The 17,638-nt window shown below is 36.6% G+C and overlaps 1 protein-coding gene across 1 annotated transcript; it reads left to right on the top strand.

Moving 5' to 3' along the window:
* The first annotated feature begins 14,467 nt into the window (after window positions 1-14,467).
* LOC149230219 (uncharacterized) lies at window positions 14,468-17,360 on the top strand. Its single transcript, XM_089381235.1, has 7 exons — window positions 14,468-14,500; window positions 14,605-14,754; window positions 14,931-15,132; window positions 15,221-16,180; window positions 16,270-16,350; window positions 16,438-16,524; window positions 17,121-17,360. Exons 1-6 carry the CDS (start codon window positions 14,468-14,470, stop codon window positions 16,521-16,523), a joined length of 1,512 nt encoding a protein of 503 aa, XP_089237361.1. The 3' UTR covers window position 16,524; window positions 17,121-17,360.
* The last annotated feature ends 278 nt before the right edge of the window (window positions 17,361-17,638 follow it).

Here is a 17,638-nt window from a genome sequence, read left to right as displayed (position 1 = left end):
GACAACAGAGGAGACGAACCAATAGATTCAAAGGTAGAACTTTCAGATTCAGAAGAAGAGGAGGAGGAAGAAGAAGAGGACAACATGGTTGACCAAAATTTGGAATGGATGACCCAGGGCCCATTGACACTCCTAGGTGTCTTCCACAAGATGCCAAGACATACACAGAAGTTGTTAGAAAAGTATGAACCTGACAAGATAATGAAGGTGAAAGATCACTTACATACGTTCTACCTACATCTGCAGAAACTCGAGGTAAGTTATGATGACATTGCATGCAGACTGTTTCCATGTACCTTTTATGGTAGAGTAGTGGTATGGTACCACAACCTTCCTTTGAACTCCATTCAGAACTGGGGGTTGTTCAAGAGAATTTTCCTTGAAAAGTTTGTTGAAGACAAAACCCCCACCATGTTGCTAAAAGAGTTGGGTAGTCTCAAGATGGTTCAAAAAGAAAAATTCAAATATTTCAACCAGAGATTTAACCGGATCTTGAACAAGTTCACAAAAGACACTAAACCTCACGAATCCATCACTATTGACTACTACACATCTACACTGCCAACCAAGATTGCACAGTTCATTAAGCAAGCTACGAAACCAACACTATTGGAAAATTGCCAAGATGCAATCATTGTGGAGAAAGACCTGCTTGCTATTAGAGTCATTGTATATGACGAATCAACTAAGAACTCGAAATACATGGGCATGAGGTCTCAAACTACTGTGAGTAAGGCAAAGGAAAAGGAAGCAAGTGAAATTGAGAGCCTCACTCATCTCATCAAGTCCTTGACAATCGAAGTTTCTGAAATCAAACAACAGATGAGCAAGACAATTGTGAGCAATAGGCCTACCAAGTTTATGCAAAGGAAGAATATGACTTCAGGCAGTAGCAGTAGCCACCCAGCTAAAGCTGCACAAATCTATAACCTTGTGCTCAACCCAGATGTCATCGTGACAAATCATTACTACAAGTTCCATGATGAATGAAATTAAGAAAAAAATTGCTCAGGATGGAACCAAGGAATGAGTTCTCTAGCTACATAGTTGACAGACCAACTTGCGAACAGTAAGCAGGCTTGGCCTAAGGATGAAGATGAAGAAGAAGTTGTTACATCCAATTATTTTCCAAGTGTTGGGCATGTAATCAACGTGTATCAATGTGCTCGCACTACCTAGAAAATGACCACCAAGAAGGAGCCTCCGAGCGACCATCTGACCCCGAAGAAAAACAATCGATACAACTTGAGAAGTTCAGGGGGCCCACTATCTTGAAATGAATTGGTAGCATTGGCCCAAAACAAAGTGATGGATGGTATGATAGACCAATGATATGATAACCATCAAGCTTGTAACCCAACCCAAATAGTCATGGTGACGAAGTGAAAGTGTCATGTTCAAGAGAGACCTATCACCAAAAGTGGTTTACCCCTTTTTCCATTTTCCCTAGTCATTGTTGACTAGTACCCTTTTATTTTTTATCAAGATTGAGGAGGATAACATATGCTTGTTGTATAATTACACCCTTCGGGTGAATCCATCGCTATGTGATGTTTTAACGAGCCTAGCGAAGGTGAAACTCGATCTTGTCATGATTGACAAGCTTGTCACTATTTGATGTTTTAACAAGTTTAACAACTAAGATAACACTGTCCTTTTCATGTTTATATAGTTTGAAAATGGACGAAAAGAAAACTCTACAAGTTCCTTTTCGTAGATTTGTCTCTCAAGTCCAAAAAAGCGTAAAACAATACAAGAGAGAACCTACTGACCATGTTCGATCAACGTATTCCTTTTTCGTAAATAATCTATCTCAGTCCAAAAAAGGGTTAAACTTATACTAAGTAGATTTCGTTTCTAATCTGTTAACAAGCTGAAAAGGACAAGCGCTCGACAATCTTTTCATATTTCGAGAGTCTGAAAAGAGCTTAAAGAGAACTCCGACGAGTGGTGTCTAGGATAGGAACTAGTTTTGGTGATGTTGGAACTTCTCAAAACATGTTGATTTATGTGAAGAGGCTGGCTAATAAGACCACTCATTGCAATTGTTCCTCAAAAAGGGTAAAACAACCAAGTGAAAGCATATGATTGGCCAAGTAGATAGTGACGATGGAAGGAGAAAAAATCAAGGCTCATCTGATGGAAGAGGCTAATAGAATGGAAATCACGAGGGTTAAAATGGAGATGGGTTCATTTTTACACAAGCTTGAACCATAGGGAACTATGCTTGGATTCAGTTTCATGTTTACACAAGCTTGAAACGAAAAACTATGCTTGGATTCAGTTTCATTTTTACACAAGCTTGAATCATGAAAAACTATGCTTGAGATTGGTTTACATGCCCCCAGCATGATGACTCAATTCTAGGTGCATGCCCCCCAAGCTTCATTACATTCACCTAAGTAGATTACTCGTGGATATCAGGTGGATGGAATGAAGGTTCATTTACGAGATCAAGTGAAAGACTTGATTGGGATTTTACGAGATCTATTCAAAGACTCAACTTGGAACTTTGCTCCAGGGGACCTTGTTTCATTTTTTAATGAGCTTGACACAAGACAAGGAACTCTGCTTAGATTCATTGTTTCATTTTTTAATGAGCTTGACACAAGACAAGGAAACTATGCTCATACTCCTTGTTTCATTTTTTAGCGAGCTTGATACAGGACAAGGAACTATCCTTGTATTCCTTGTTTCATTTTTTAATGAGCTTGACACAAGACAAGGAACTCTTCTCTGATTCCTTGTTTCATTTTTTAACGAGCTTGACACAAGACAAGGAACTCTGCTTTGATTCCTTGTTTCATTTTTTAACGAGCTTGACACAAGACAAGGAACTCTGCTCTGATTCCTTGTTTCATTTCTTAACGAGCTTGACACAAGACAAGGAACTCTTCTCTAATTCCTTGATCACGACACATAAGAGGTCATGACTTCCAAGATATTCTCATTAGATGGGAGAACAATACTCTGAAAGGGATCTATAGCAAGGAATCCGTTAGGGAGATCTTGTTCCAATGCCCCCAGTACATAATGTACAACATCACGGAATTGATCGCCAGTTGACGTAGGCATGGAACGGGTTGCCACATAATTGACCTGTGGCAGGGAAGATACCACTGGTACAAATGGACCATTTAGGGAAGATGGTTGACTGGAAGCCATATTTGGATCGGGAAATGAACGCTGGTCAATGCTGACAATTCTGCCTTCATGTGAGAAACACATCACTAGAAAGAGTGTTGAAAAAATAGCTCCCATGTCATAAACATAGTCGCGCCTAAGAAGTAAATTGTAATCTAAAGGCTTGGGACTTCCATCACATTGAGATAAACAATTTTTCCTCCCAATGTAATAGGCAACTAAGGAAGGAACCCTAATGGTTGACTAGTTCTTCTATTAAAAGCCAATAGATTCTAGGTAGCATGCACAAGTAGCAGCGAACCGAGCGCTTGCCAAGTAGTGGAGGAAAAGATAATCACAGATGCACCTTCATCTATAATAGTGCCAGGTACAATCATATTACAAACCTGTACTATGATCTGGAAAGGAACATAAGAAGGAAGATGACATCTTGTCAGTCAATTCCAATCGAAGTAAGTGACCAGACTACTTGGAGGGGGTACCGTAAGAACAGGAGAATTATCCCCTTGAGTTACGAGAATGGAAGGATTTTCCTCATGTCTTGATGGAATAGGAGGGTTTCCTCCAAGCTCATTTGAATCTGAAGAAACGAAAAGAACCTGAGTGGTATCATATTCACACTCTACAAGAAAGGTACGATTAACTGAAGGTGAAATTGGGTCAACTGTTTCCTCGACCTGTTGATTTGGGTCAGGTATAGACTCATAGAATTCACTTTCAGAGAGAGTGGGTTTGATTGGCGGTTGATTTTGGTCAGTCAATTCATCAACCAGTGAAGGATTAAGGGAGAGTCTCCTGTAACCAGATGGAAGTTGCTGTGAAGAAGCAGGATGATTATCCAACACTTTTTGGCTTCATCCAAATAGGGAAAAAGGTGAATGGGGTGAGTCCCTTCACATAACCTACAGGGAAACTTAACTTTACCCTTCTTTCGATGAACTTTACTACCACTAGTTGATGGTGTGTCATCAACATGATCTCCAAAAGTTGATGACACAGGATGATGTGAATGAGAAGACCATTCTTCTAAGATCTGAGGAATATCATGACAATTTCGAAGAATATGGTCTCCTATACAAAGTTTTCATGGATATCGAACTTTGTGAGGCTTATCGGATGGTTTCTCATCAAAAGTTGCATTCAAAGCAATGGTTGCTTAGTTGCCCCCTGCTAAATTTTCTTCTTCTTATTCTTCCCTTTATTATCCTTCTTAGCCACCTGGTTACTAGTGTCAATACTTTCACCATGCAAAGAGGAAGAAGGGGAGGAAAAAAAATTGAGGAAGAAGGCACAGACTCAACTATAGGATCAACTCAAGGTTGATTTTGTCTAGTTGGAGGAGTACTTGATTGCAGAGAAATCATGAGATTTTGAACCAAGGAGGTTGAAAACAACTATATTAGCAAGCCAATGGTAAATCCTAGAAGGGACAATGTATCCATATAAAGAGCACCGATATTTCCGAAAGGAGGAAAAGGACTAGAATTCCCATCAAAAGGAATTCCTTGATTGGTGGACTCCAGATTTGTCGCCATATGTCTCAACCTAAGATCAACTAAGGAGTGAGCATGGAGGATGTTATCTACAGTCCATTAAATTGATTTTAATTAAAATAACAAAACAAAACAAAAGAGGGATGATCTAGGCAAAAGGATTACCAAGTAACTGTGAACTACAAAATACCTCCCAGCGAACCAAGAAGTACGGTTAGAAAATCTACCCGAATGTTGTGTTTGGTGTATCACAGTGCACAAGGCGATCGACTCTATTACCTAAGGATGGATAGCAACCTAGTGTTGTCCTCCCATATATACCCAAAAGTATGTGGAGGCCCAATTTGTATTAGCACTGTCTAATGCGAAACCACACAGTGAGAGAATTCCCATATACTTTACACACTGTAACACTGCCATATATACCCAAAGATACGTGGACGAGCTACGATATACTCACGTACGTGGAATGAGGTATCACACTTGGGATGTATTGCAAACAAGTTAGTGATAGCTGCTATGTTTTACAATACCAAAACACGTCTCTAGCCTAGAACCTCTGGATATCATTATGAAAATTTGATAGCTTGCGTGATAGTTGGTAAATGAAAAGCACTATGAACCTTAGCTTAAAGCTCACATGAACTAATGCTAACTAAAAATTTTGATTACTATAGTTCCATGCCGCAGATGATAAGGACTAAAAAGGTGTAGCTAACTTGTTAGTAGATAATTGTGAGATTTTCTCTTGGTATGTGAACAATTGTTGAACCTAACATGTCATATCAACTGATCGACATTCTATGTTAGGACTATCTAATAGATAACTTTTATAGCTTTTTGAAAAGGAACTAAAGAGTTATTTGACAAGGGGTAAGTGAGTAGTGAAAATTATGATAATTTTTTAAAAATTCATGTCATATATAGTATGATTGTAATATTGTTTAAGTAATTTAATAAGATATTTGATTTAATAAAATATAAAAATTTAATATGATTATTTTATAATTTATTAAAAGAATTGAAAATAAAAAAAATAATATATATATATATATATATTTGGTAGGACTATATCTTTATCATGTTCATTATATCATCTTCTTTATCATGTTCAATATATCATCTTCATCGGGGTGAGGAATAGGGGTGGAGAATTGAACATGTGACTTTCCATCAAAAGAGTGCCTTAACAAAGCACTTGATCACCATGTACTCGAAAACACATGGATGATAATATCATTATATTTATTAAAAATTTGAATAAATTATCAAAAATTTAAATATTAAATAAAAATAGAAAATAATATAGTTAAAATATTATATTATATATTAAAAAAAACCATATTGTTAAAAACATTATATAACATTTTAAAAGTTGGTATTGTTTATATATATTAATATTAAAGTTACAAATTTATTGAATTAAATTTTTTATATGATAAATTTTTATTAATAATTAAATAAAGTGTAATTTTATTTTTTAAGTGGAATTTAATTATATATTGAAAATTTTCATTATTTAAAATGTACTTTTCAATCAATTAATAAATTTAGTGTTTTAAAATTATAATTTTTCATTATTTAAAATACATTTTTAAATTTATAAATAAATCTAACATCTTAAAAAATTCTATAACACTTAACTTACATAAATTATATAACTCAAATTTATTATTTTAACACATCTGATCAAAGTTTCACACAAAATCCACATATATAACATAAAAAAAATGAAAAGAAGAGAAGTCATCTTAAAAAAATTGGGAGTAATCGAGTATGCTATTAAATTATGATATTCTTCAATTATTTAGGTTTTTATGTATTTTATATTTAATATTCTTTAATTATTTAGAATTTATAGTATTTTATTTATTTCTAGAATATATTGAGCTCCTAGTCTGAGGAGACTGTTTTTTGTTGGAAAGTTATGGAAATATGGCAAGGATTTTTGTAAATCTTATAGTTAAATTTCAAAACTTGAAGTGCCCTAGACATTTTACATTTAGACGGTGCTGAATCTATTTTCACTATAAAAAACACAATTCAAACACTGCTTCAACAAGATTTTTTGAAATATTTTTATGCGGATTCCAGCCATTTTTAACTGTCCTGACAAAACTACTCGACTACTCCAGTAAGTAGCTATTATATTAAACACTACGAAATCTATTGTTTCAGGATTTTTGAGGATAGTTAGAGCAGGATTTGGAAGAAACGTGGCAATCTTTTCCTGGTCGATGAGTGCGTATTACAAGTGATTGTAAAATGTGGACTACCACGACATATTTTCAAGCTGACTGGCAGACTCATTTAGATCGGTCCGGCTCGTGACCATCTTCGATAAATCAGTTTTTTTATACGACTTTGGAAATCGCATCATGTGGGCATAGAAGCAAGAAAAGAAACAGTATTGCTAGAAAGACAATAATATAATAACTAGATGGGAGTTTGCGTCTAATATTAGGAGTAGTCTACCTGGGCGGAGGAATTGCTCGGTTTCTGTCGCCGCTCGGAAAATTGTCCGGCGCCGGCAATCCCTCCGCCCTCCGCCACTCTCCCCTAGCTCCACCACCCCTTCCTTCGCTCCGCATTCAATCCCTGATTTTTCCACGCACCCCCTTCCTCCGCTCCGCATTCACTCCCTGATTTTTCGACGCAGATCGGATCCGAGCTGGCATCCTGAAATTTTGCTGACAGATCGCCCTATTCGAAATGGAGGAAGGTCCCGATCGCGATCTGCTCACTCACCTTCCTCCTCGACTAGGCACCTCCCGCTCTGGGCTTCCTCCGCTCTGCTGCTCGCCACCAAGGTACACTGGACTAACACACCAGGTTTGTTTCGCTGTTTATTTTAAAATTGTTATAACGGGAAAAAGTCAATATGTTGTAAGAATCCATCCTGTGGTTATGACTCCCAATGGGGAGAGTTTCAAAGTCTCAGTTTCATGAGCTCCTTGCTTGTCTCATAGTTGATATGCTGCATCTGCGTTCATCAGTTCTTCCTAGCTTAAAGGAAGAAAGGAATGAAGGTTACATACCTTGCTCAGTTTAGTAGAATGATACCCTGAGAGTCTGAGTCTGCCCGAATAGGTACATTCGGGACCAGGCTACAAGACTAATGTCCCAGCTTAGCTCTCCTTCATAGAGCTCTTCTCACATACTGATGAGGATACACGGTAGAAAAAAGAATTGCTTTGTTCCCAAACCCAAGTTGGATCTCTGAGCATCAGATTCCTATGACCTCCTTTTACATATTCCTTACGGATATTCTCAATGTGGCACACACAATGTGAAGTCGAGGAGAATAAGCGCGTGTGCTGAGTGTGGGTATATACATATATTTATGTGCTTTATAATTTCATAATGTGTATATGTCGAGCAGTTGGAACATTAAGGGCACTGTTGGCTGTTCGCTATGTGGCTGACAAAGCTAGTCACCGAGGGGATTCGCTTTACATTCTTAGATGAGTTATGATGAGATCCTTTTGAAAGGAAGATTTAGCAAATTTAAATTACAAGCCTTGAGAAAAATCTTTGCCATAACTTTAGCTTTCAAATTAACTTGTGGCTTAATGGCAATGTAGAGATTTTTCCAGTCAACTGGCAGTCTTTTGGCGAATTTGCCATCAAATACTAAAAGCATAAAGCTGAGTCCATAACATCTTTCCACATTATAATCAAATTTCCCTCAAATCAGAAACAGAGATAAAGTACAGAAGAGTAGATGATTCCTTCATTTGATGTCCTACAACTGAATACCCATTGCTACTCCCCTCCATTATTTTCCTAAAACTGAAATGCAACTTTGATACAACCAACAAACAAGAACACCTCTAACTGTGTACGTATACTACCTTGTATATAAGTTGGAAGGGTCAATTGCAAACAATCTTACAGTTTGGGTACTGGGAGTGACACCTGAGTTACAAAGTCCATTCCACGATATTTGCAAATTCTAATGAAAATTTTCTAACAGTTACTAACTGGACTCTGGAATAATGCATGGAATAGGAGAATTTACAGTCAGCACGAGAATCCATGCATATCATAGCATCATATTTTATATAGGGAGTTTACTAACACTTCCTCACAGACACCCATACTACACCTGCCAGGAGTACTGCCATTTGTAACCTTGCCAAAAATTTACATGCAGATCAGTTTTTTATGAGAATATGCTTGCAAGGATTTGAGTGAGAGACACTTTCTGGAAATAGCATTCACAACGAACCAGAAAAAATTCCTTCTTTTAGTCATTGACAAAGAATAGGTAATTGAGGTTGCGATCAAATCCATGTATAGTACTAGTAGGAACAGACTCTAGAGTGTCTAAAGAAGGTCAATGACCAACCATATGAAGGAAGTAGAAACAGATTATTCACTTTCTTTGGCCTTTTTAGTTGAAGGTCCCTTCAAAGGAAAGAGCACAAGTTAGTTTAATAGGGAGAGGGAGTGGAATTAAACAGTAGCTCGAGTTAGCTTTTTCATTATGCACATAACTAGTTAAGAAATCTTAAACTCAAGACACAGGTTCCAATTTTTAGTGAAGCTGTAAAGCGTCTGAGTAGCAAGATTATGGCCACTTGCAGAGAGTAATGATAATCCTAGAAGGAAATTATGATTTTGTGGAGCATCCTGTATGTGGTAGATTGATGATCTTGCCACAAAGTGTTCATATGTGCAGATATTGATCCTCTCTGCTAAGAGTGCCTTCACTTACTAGCTATTCAAGACCAGGCTTTTGCTAGCATCCAAGGAAACCTTCATCTTACTAAACCAGATGTGAAAAACGAGATGACAAAGTGTCTTTCCCAAATGGGAGGTCTATAGTGCAATAAAGTAGTAATGCCTATCTTCAAGTGGTATGGCACCCCTGTTGACAGATTTGCTGAAATGTATCATTCCTTGAGAACAAACCTGCTTTGCCCTTGAGCAAGACTTGACAATTTCTAATTTCATTTGCTATTCATGCAATCAACTTCCTAGGGATCAATTTCATATGCATAGTACTGACTATTCAATTTGACATCTTACCAAACAAGCAAGTTTTCCAAGTGGTCTAGACACCAAACAAAACACTTAAACCATATGATGGCAATATCAATGAACCAATGTCAGTATCGGTAGAGCATGTCCTCTCTTTAGGGCACATAGATGCATACTAAGGTGCTTCAATGAACCAATGTCAGTATGGGTAGAGCCTGCCCCCTCTTTAGGGCACATAGATGCATAAGAATGGGCTTTAATCTTTCACCCTTACATTTTTCAGCAACTTTTCTGGATCCTTTTGAGAGGGAGCGATATGAAGAGTATCCTAGGTCAGTGGGACTGCTACGAGTGGAATTGTGAAGTGTGATAATAAAAAATTCTCTAGTAACCAAACCAGCACTCCCAAGCTATAGTGAAAATGAAGATGCTTAGTAAGCATGGAGTTTTGTTTAGAGTCCTGAGCTTTTCCAGCTCAAAATAAAAAGTAAACATGGCAAATGTTGGCAGAAATTTAAATGTGTATAAGGGAAATCCTATTAAGCCTACAAACCATTTACTTAATCAATCTGGAATAGCATAAGTCACAGAATGACAAATAAAAGTAAGATTTATGGAGATTCCGCACTTGGCATTGCATTTTGAAGAAAACAGTGTATCCTAAACACATAACGGACTAGTTAGAACTATTTGATTTTGGCCCATCAGGACTGCCCATGAAAGGCAGATCAGGCTGTCCCTCTGACCCCAAATAAGGTCTAGGAGAAACTTGAGAGGCTTTACTGGAAGGCGATATCTCAGGGGTCTTGAATGGCCTAATCCTCAATAGAGACAGTAGTCGAATAGGCGGGCGCTCTTTTCTCACTGCTTTCTTTGCAGAAATCCCACTGGACTGATTCTTCTTCTGCCAAACAATCCGCGAAGCACTTCGAGAATTTGATCTGACCAATAGACAACGAGGAGCAAACTTATTCAACAAAGAGTTCTTTGGGTTATCGCCTTTCCTCCTGATGTGTCCTCCTGATGCACTCTATTTTTCCAAGCTGTTGTTAGGCTCCTTGCTGGTGGGAGAGTCATCTGAGTACACCTGCTCCACAGCAGCATTGTGGTCCACTAGATGCTTGAAGGACAGCTCTTAGTCTTTGATGGTTGGAAGACCTTTTCTGATATCTTTCAACTTACCAATCAGCCTTGCTATTTGAACTGAAACCTTTTTGTGTAGGTTCTTGACAATCCTATGAATGGACTATGTATTTTGATCTGTTTGTCATGGATCTTCCAAGTGTGTTACTGAAATAATGTAGCTCATTTACAATTTAAAAATTTATTGCTGGTTATTGATTGGCAAGAATGAGGAAGTGCTCCCCTCTATCCTCAAATAATCTCCACCTTTAGCTTATTTGCATTCATTCTTCCATCACTTTGAGTTTTCTGCTCAATTCTCCCTCTGCTTTCATGGGACTTCAATCATGAAGAGGATTGCCTTTTTAACTGAGGCCTTAAGACATGTCCCTAGTGAAGAGGGGAAATGAGTTAGTCCTTTGTAGACTAACATTCTAAGAAGCAATGTTTTCATTGTTAAAACAAATACTTGATCTTTGTGCTGTGATTCCATCATTTACCGAAGCTTGGCTTATTTGCTAAGTGACCCCTTATTTGTCATCCTATCTACTGATTGGTTTTGGGCTTTTGATGCATGACTAAAGACTACATTGTTTGAATTTGATGGTCATGTCTACTTTTAACACGAGTCATTTCTCAATTTCGAGGCCAATTATTCTCAGGTTTGTGCTTAAATGTATTGTGAAGGCCTTTAACCCCGCTTCATAATTTGTGGCTTGATTTGTCCTATAAGGTAGACTAAGACCATTGCTTGTTGGACCGGTTTCATGTTTTGGGGGCATATCAAAAAACACTTTTTGAATTTAATGGCCATGTTAACTTTTAGCATCAATCACTCTCGATTTCTTTTCCTGTTATCCTCAGGTTTGAGCTTAAGTACATCTTGAAGGCCATGAACCTAGGTTCATGTTTGTGGCTTGATTTTTGACTGTTTGTTCAATTTTTGTGTCTTGGCCTTTCTAGGATTCCTCTTTGAATCTCCATCAAAATGTAGCCTGTATAGTATTCCTCTTTGAATCTCCATCATAATTCCCTTCTTTTTAGACTCTAGGAATTTTCTTTATCCAAAACTAGTGCCCTCTTCTTTGCTTACAACTCATTCACCTATAATTTTGTGGCTCAATTAAGAAACCAAAACCATCACTTTTGTACAGGGATTCTAGTTTTTCCTCCACTTCCTTAAGTAATCTCTCCTTCTTATGTATTTTGTAAATTGCCAAATCAGTGGACCTGTTTAGTCCTTTTGAGGTTCTCCTCAAATTGTACGGAAGCTGATCCCTGAGAGAATCCATGCATCCTTTAGTTTCTTGACATATTTTTCCTCCTTAACCATTCAGGATTTAGGTTGAAGTGATGAGGGGTCTTTTCTTTATAGGAGCCAATTCTAGTATTACAAGGTTGTGGTCAGAGTCCCCTCCACATAAGGCTGAATTTGGATCTGATAGCTTCATCTAAAAAGAGGTCTGATATAAGAAAATGGTCCAACCTTTTCATTATTCTATATACTCCAACCCTCTTATTTCTCTAAGTAGGGGAGAGCTTTATTACCTCAATAGCATTGGAGAATTCTCAGGAATTTCTATTTAACATGTGAGAATTTATAAGTGGGATTTTGTTCCCCTTCTAAAACAAGTTGATATATGGGGTAGGGAGATTCTATGAAACCTGTGAGAAATGAAAGGTGGGATTTTTTTACTTTATAAAGAAAACTGATATCTAGGTAAGAAGCATGTGACAATGGTCTTTTAATTTTCTTGAAGCTCTATCAGTACTCTGTGAATGGTGGTAGTTGGAATGCAGTGGTTTTCATTGGTTTTGATTATGCCTTTGTTAGATGTTTAAAGAGTGAAACTAACATAGTGGTTCTTCTTGATGATTATATTATACCTAAGTAAATCTGATGGTTAATGGGTTGGCTCTCTATTATTTTCTTCCATTGATTTCTTGGGTTGACTAATATGGCTTAGATGGTGTTGCAGTGTATTTCTAGTTTTCTGGTTTTTGAATTTACTTTTTCACTATTCCCTGAGGGTTATATGAAGTAGAAAATAAAGTAACTCTTTTGCGGCCAGACTATACTATTGCTTAGTCAACAACAATGCCTCTAGTGGAGAGCTACTTTAAACATGAATGCCACAAGGCACAATAGGGCCTTTTCTTTGTTCTAACACATCTCTTTTGCCACGGGTAGTGGAATGTGAGTGTAATGATTGCTTGCTATAAATTTCACATATATTATGGCAGCACCGAGAATCTTTGAGGACAGACTACTAGTAGAGTTGTGATGTAAACATACATTGTAGAAAACCCTTTAATTCAAGTCTAGTCCTGCTTAGCAAATGGTCACCCTAAAAAAACATGGCCAACATTCATTGGATTGCATCTGTTCATGTTGTCAAAGGAATCTTTCCTTTAAGGAATGCCTGGTTCAAAGTGAATGAGGCAAGAAGCAACATCTTAAAGGAAATGCTTGCATCCCAAATTTTTTGCATCCTTTTGTGCTGTTTATTTTTGTCATTATTGAGTGATTTATATTTTAGACTTCAAAAAAAGCATAAAAGAGGTTATATATATATATATATATATATATATATATATATATATATATATATATATATATATATATATATATATATATATATATATATAGATATATATATATATATATATATATATATATATATATATATATATATATATATATATGTTGGATAACTTGCTAAGATTGAAATTTCGGTTTTGATGTCCTTGCATATTGTTTGACCAGATCAGTTCAAAATGGGCAAGCAAAGCAAATGGCAATATATCATGGATCTTGAGGTGCAAGACCTCAAAGGCAAAATGACGTTCTCTAGTAAAGACTTGGTTTGGACGGAAATAAATAAAAAAAACAATAGTATTGATCGAATTGCTGTAATCCCATTATGATGAGTTGCTGACTTTATCAAAGGAGAGGAAGAAAATCCTATTGCTCCATGTAAATTCATACGAAAAACAAAAAAAAAACCAAAAGAAAGAGCTACCGCTGCATTGCAATATGATATGTGAGTATTTAAAATATATATTGTTTAAATCTTTTCAAACCAAGGTTATCTTTCTTTGTATGTACTAACAATTTAAATTTTTGGTGTAGTTATCATTGTTCATTTGGCCCAGAGGACAAAAGAGGAAATCTTTCAGCTAAACGAAGGACCTCATTTGTGCAGAAGAGGGGTTGCCAATGCCACTTTATTATGAAAGTTATGCATGAAATTCCTGATAGAGCAATATTAACTTTCAATATGTATGAACATGAAGATGGAGAAGGTTGGGCTTGTCATGGTCAATGTGACACTTCAGGTGAGACCAGGGCCTTGCATAGGCCAAAGCTTTCAAGGGACATTGTTGCATATGTAGAGAGTTGTTTCTTTTTGGGAGTGCCTATTGATGTAGTGTATAGAACCCACATTAAGAGACATGCTGACATCGATGTGGCAGCTCGAGATGGAGATTTTTTCTTATGCAGGAAAGATATTGTAAACATCTATAATAGGTTGGCAAAGGGAAATTATCAACTTCACAAAAAGGATGAAATGAGTATAAACCTTTGGTATCAAAAGCATCGGGAAGATTTTTTCTTTTACCAAAAGCCCAATGGTGTGGAGGTCCATTTTATAATAGGGATTCAAACAAAGTGGATGTTGGAGACAATGGTCAAGCTATCGCACAATAGCTTAATAGCCATGGATTCAACATTTAACACCAATAAATACGGGGTAACTCAGATGCCAATGACTTATCGAATATATTTATTTAAGTTGTATACATTCAAAATTATTAATAACTTGTAATTGAATTTATGTAATGTTGAAAATGACAGTATCAGTTGTATACACTCGTGGCATTTGATGAACAACAAAGCGGGGTGCCTGTTGCATGGGTCGTGGCATCACGAAACACATCAGATGATATTGCAATATGGCTGGAGCAGCTCATGCGCAAGTGTTTCCAAATCCGTCCTAATTGGAAAGTCAATGCTTTCATGGTTGATGATGCACTGGCTGAAATCAGTGCCTTGAGGTAACTTTAACATTGTCATGATATAACCAAACTTGCATTTTTTCTAAAAATCCCACACTAAAATGCATTGAATATGGCAGGAGGATCACAGGTTGTGATGTGATCTTATGCATTTGGCATGTACAGAGGGCTTGGTTGAAAAATGTCAATCAGTTGGCCACTAGTTCCATAAAAGCCAAGGAGATGTTCAGTGAGTTAGGTTTCATCATGAAACACACTCTCAATTATGAAGTGGAAGATGCAATCAATCAATTTTTTATCAAGTTTGCAGATGAAGAGAAGTTCTTAGACTATTTCAACAAAAATTGGGTCACTGGAGATAAGATTCGTAAGTAATTTTTTTTTTTGTATTATATGCATTTTTTTATTTTATAAAGGTGATATAGTGAGACTGACATCGTTCTATTTGCAATTAGGTATGTGGGTTAAAGGTTGTCGGGAGTTTCCTCATGCAAATCAAGAGACCAATAATGCTGTTGAGTCATACCATTGTTACCTAAAAACAACATTTCTATCTGATAGAAGGAAAAAATGTGCCCGGAGGATGGATTGGTTATTGCATATGTTACTAACAACAGTTGAACCTTGTTATCGGTTCAAGGAAATCTTAAAAGAAGAAGGATTTCTAAACAACTACAAAAGAGAAAAGCAGCTAGAATCATCAGTGGAACGAGCAAGAAAAATTTTGGACACTGATTGTTGTCCTCATGAGAACATAACCCGTGCTTATTGGGTGAGAAGTCAGACAGATCGAGGTAAAAAATACCTTGTCACCTGGTATCGTAAGGATTTTATAACGTGTGAATGTCCATGGTCTATCTGTGGAAACATTTGCAAGCATGCCATAAAGGTTAATTGGTTGTATTTCCACTCGGATACTTCAAATCCATTGCTTCATCAGCCTGCAGAGGATAACATATGCAATGACCCACCTGAGATCAATATAGAGCCTCAAAACCATGATGCAGATGTCGATGCTACTCTTATGGCCACAAATGTTGTTGATGCAGATGCCGAGGCACTTCATTTGGCAAGGGAGGAGTTGTTTAGCTATACACATCTCATTTTCGGTAACCCTCCTACTACTTTGGCAAAGACAATCCAGTTGACTGGTATGCCTAAAAAAATGTTGGATGAAGCCAATAACTTGCATGTTACTGATTTTGACTTCACACCTGGATTGGGTTCTCTTGATCCATCTTTGAAGAGGAAGAAGAGTTTCCTTGGCCCCACAAAGAAAAGAAGAAGCGGCAGAAAAAACAGTGGTTTGGAAATTGATTTAAATGTTGATCCATCAGAATATGAACCATTTGAGTTTCGATACCTCAATAAGCGAGGACGTCATCGGCCAAATAATGTCGTGTCTATGGTTCCAGGTTAGTTTCATGTGTTGAATAGTCATGGTTTTAGATTTAAGTATTTAATCATCACTATTCTCTAACATGTGGTATGTTTATTTTTACAGCAATGCAACAATCCCCAACCATGGTGATAACCCAAGACCAAAGAGAGATACAAGACCATCCAACCTTACCTGCCATGCCAGGTACATTTGACACTCTTTCATTGTGTGTGCATATATACCTTGATGCTCTATAAAATTTCTTTGTGATAACGTTTGACATTTTTCTAGGTAACTATAGAATAAGTGGAGAAGCATCATCTTCTACCATGACTGATCATCTATGGAAGGACTTCAACTCTAGTGGGAATCAATGAGGTATGCATAAAGAATAGATAAGCTAGGTTATCATGGCCTCTTGGGTGGCCCTTTATCATATGATAAGTATATTTATGTTTTCCCATTGTTATGTTGTTATGAAAATGCCTTTTTCATAATCTGTTCATGGTCACTGAAAAATTTGCTCGCTGTCAAATAGAATCTCTTTACTTATTTATGTTCATGCAACATGTTTGATTTTTATACTTAAACATGTAGTTACTATGTTCTCATACCTATGTTCATGGTTCGATGTTTATTAGATTTATAGATCTTTATATTTTACATCTTTATAAAGTTCTGGTTAGATGATCAAAGGCCAACGAGGTTTGGACCTTATCATTGCGTTTTTTGTTGTTGGATTTTTGATTCCTTGCCTCTAATCAAAGATCTCATTGGATTTTCATGACTTCATCAAGCTGATTTTGCCTCCATGGAATAGTATATGATAGTGTAGTAGATTGTTATGTTATTTTAAACATGCCCTCTTCATGATTTGTTGATGTTCACTGAATGATTTTTTTTCCTTTTATGCTTGTGATAAAGTGTTAACTGTCTTGTAGACTACTCCTTATTTGTGATCCTGAATTTTGCAGGCATATGAACTCCTTCCAGAAAGGGCAAAGACAAATGGAAACATGCACTCTGCAAGAGAGCTAAGAGATGACTAAATAGCAAAAGCCCTGAAGGTGCTTGAATGCTCTTTGAAGAGACAATGGAAGGGACACAGATTTTTGTTGATTGAAGTGGACAGATTTGAGCCGAGGAAACTTTTAAAGCTGTTGACTTATGCACTGTATTGGATTCGCTACTCCTTTATTTGAGCTATTATGTTCTCTAGCCTCTGGTGTGCCTCTTTTACTGTCACAGTGGTTATTTCTATTCACTCAAAAAGTGATGATTTGTAAAAATTTGAACTCAGATCAAGAAGCAACTATATATATATATATATATATATATATATATATATATATATATATATATATATATATATATATATATATATATATATGGCCATAGTAAAGTTTTCTTGTTTATGAATTTTTTGTGTAAATTCCCATAAAAAAATATTTTCTAATTGTTCCTAACGGAGTAGTAAAAAATGTGATCTTAA

Source organism: Pinus tabuliformis, chromosome J (assembly GCF_031772625.1).
Source record: "Pinus tabuliformis cultivar Carrire ecotype Pingquan chromosome J, CPIR1, whole genome shotgun sequence".
Classification (NCBI taxonomy): domain Eukaryota; kingdom Viridiplantae; phylum Streptophyta; class Pinopsida; order Pinales; family Pinaceae; genus Pinus; species Pinus tabuliformis.
Note: the sequence above shows the minus strand (reverse complement) of the source record. Positions and strands in the feature narration are given on the sequence as shown.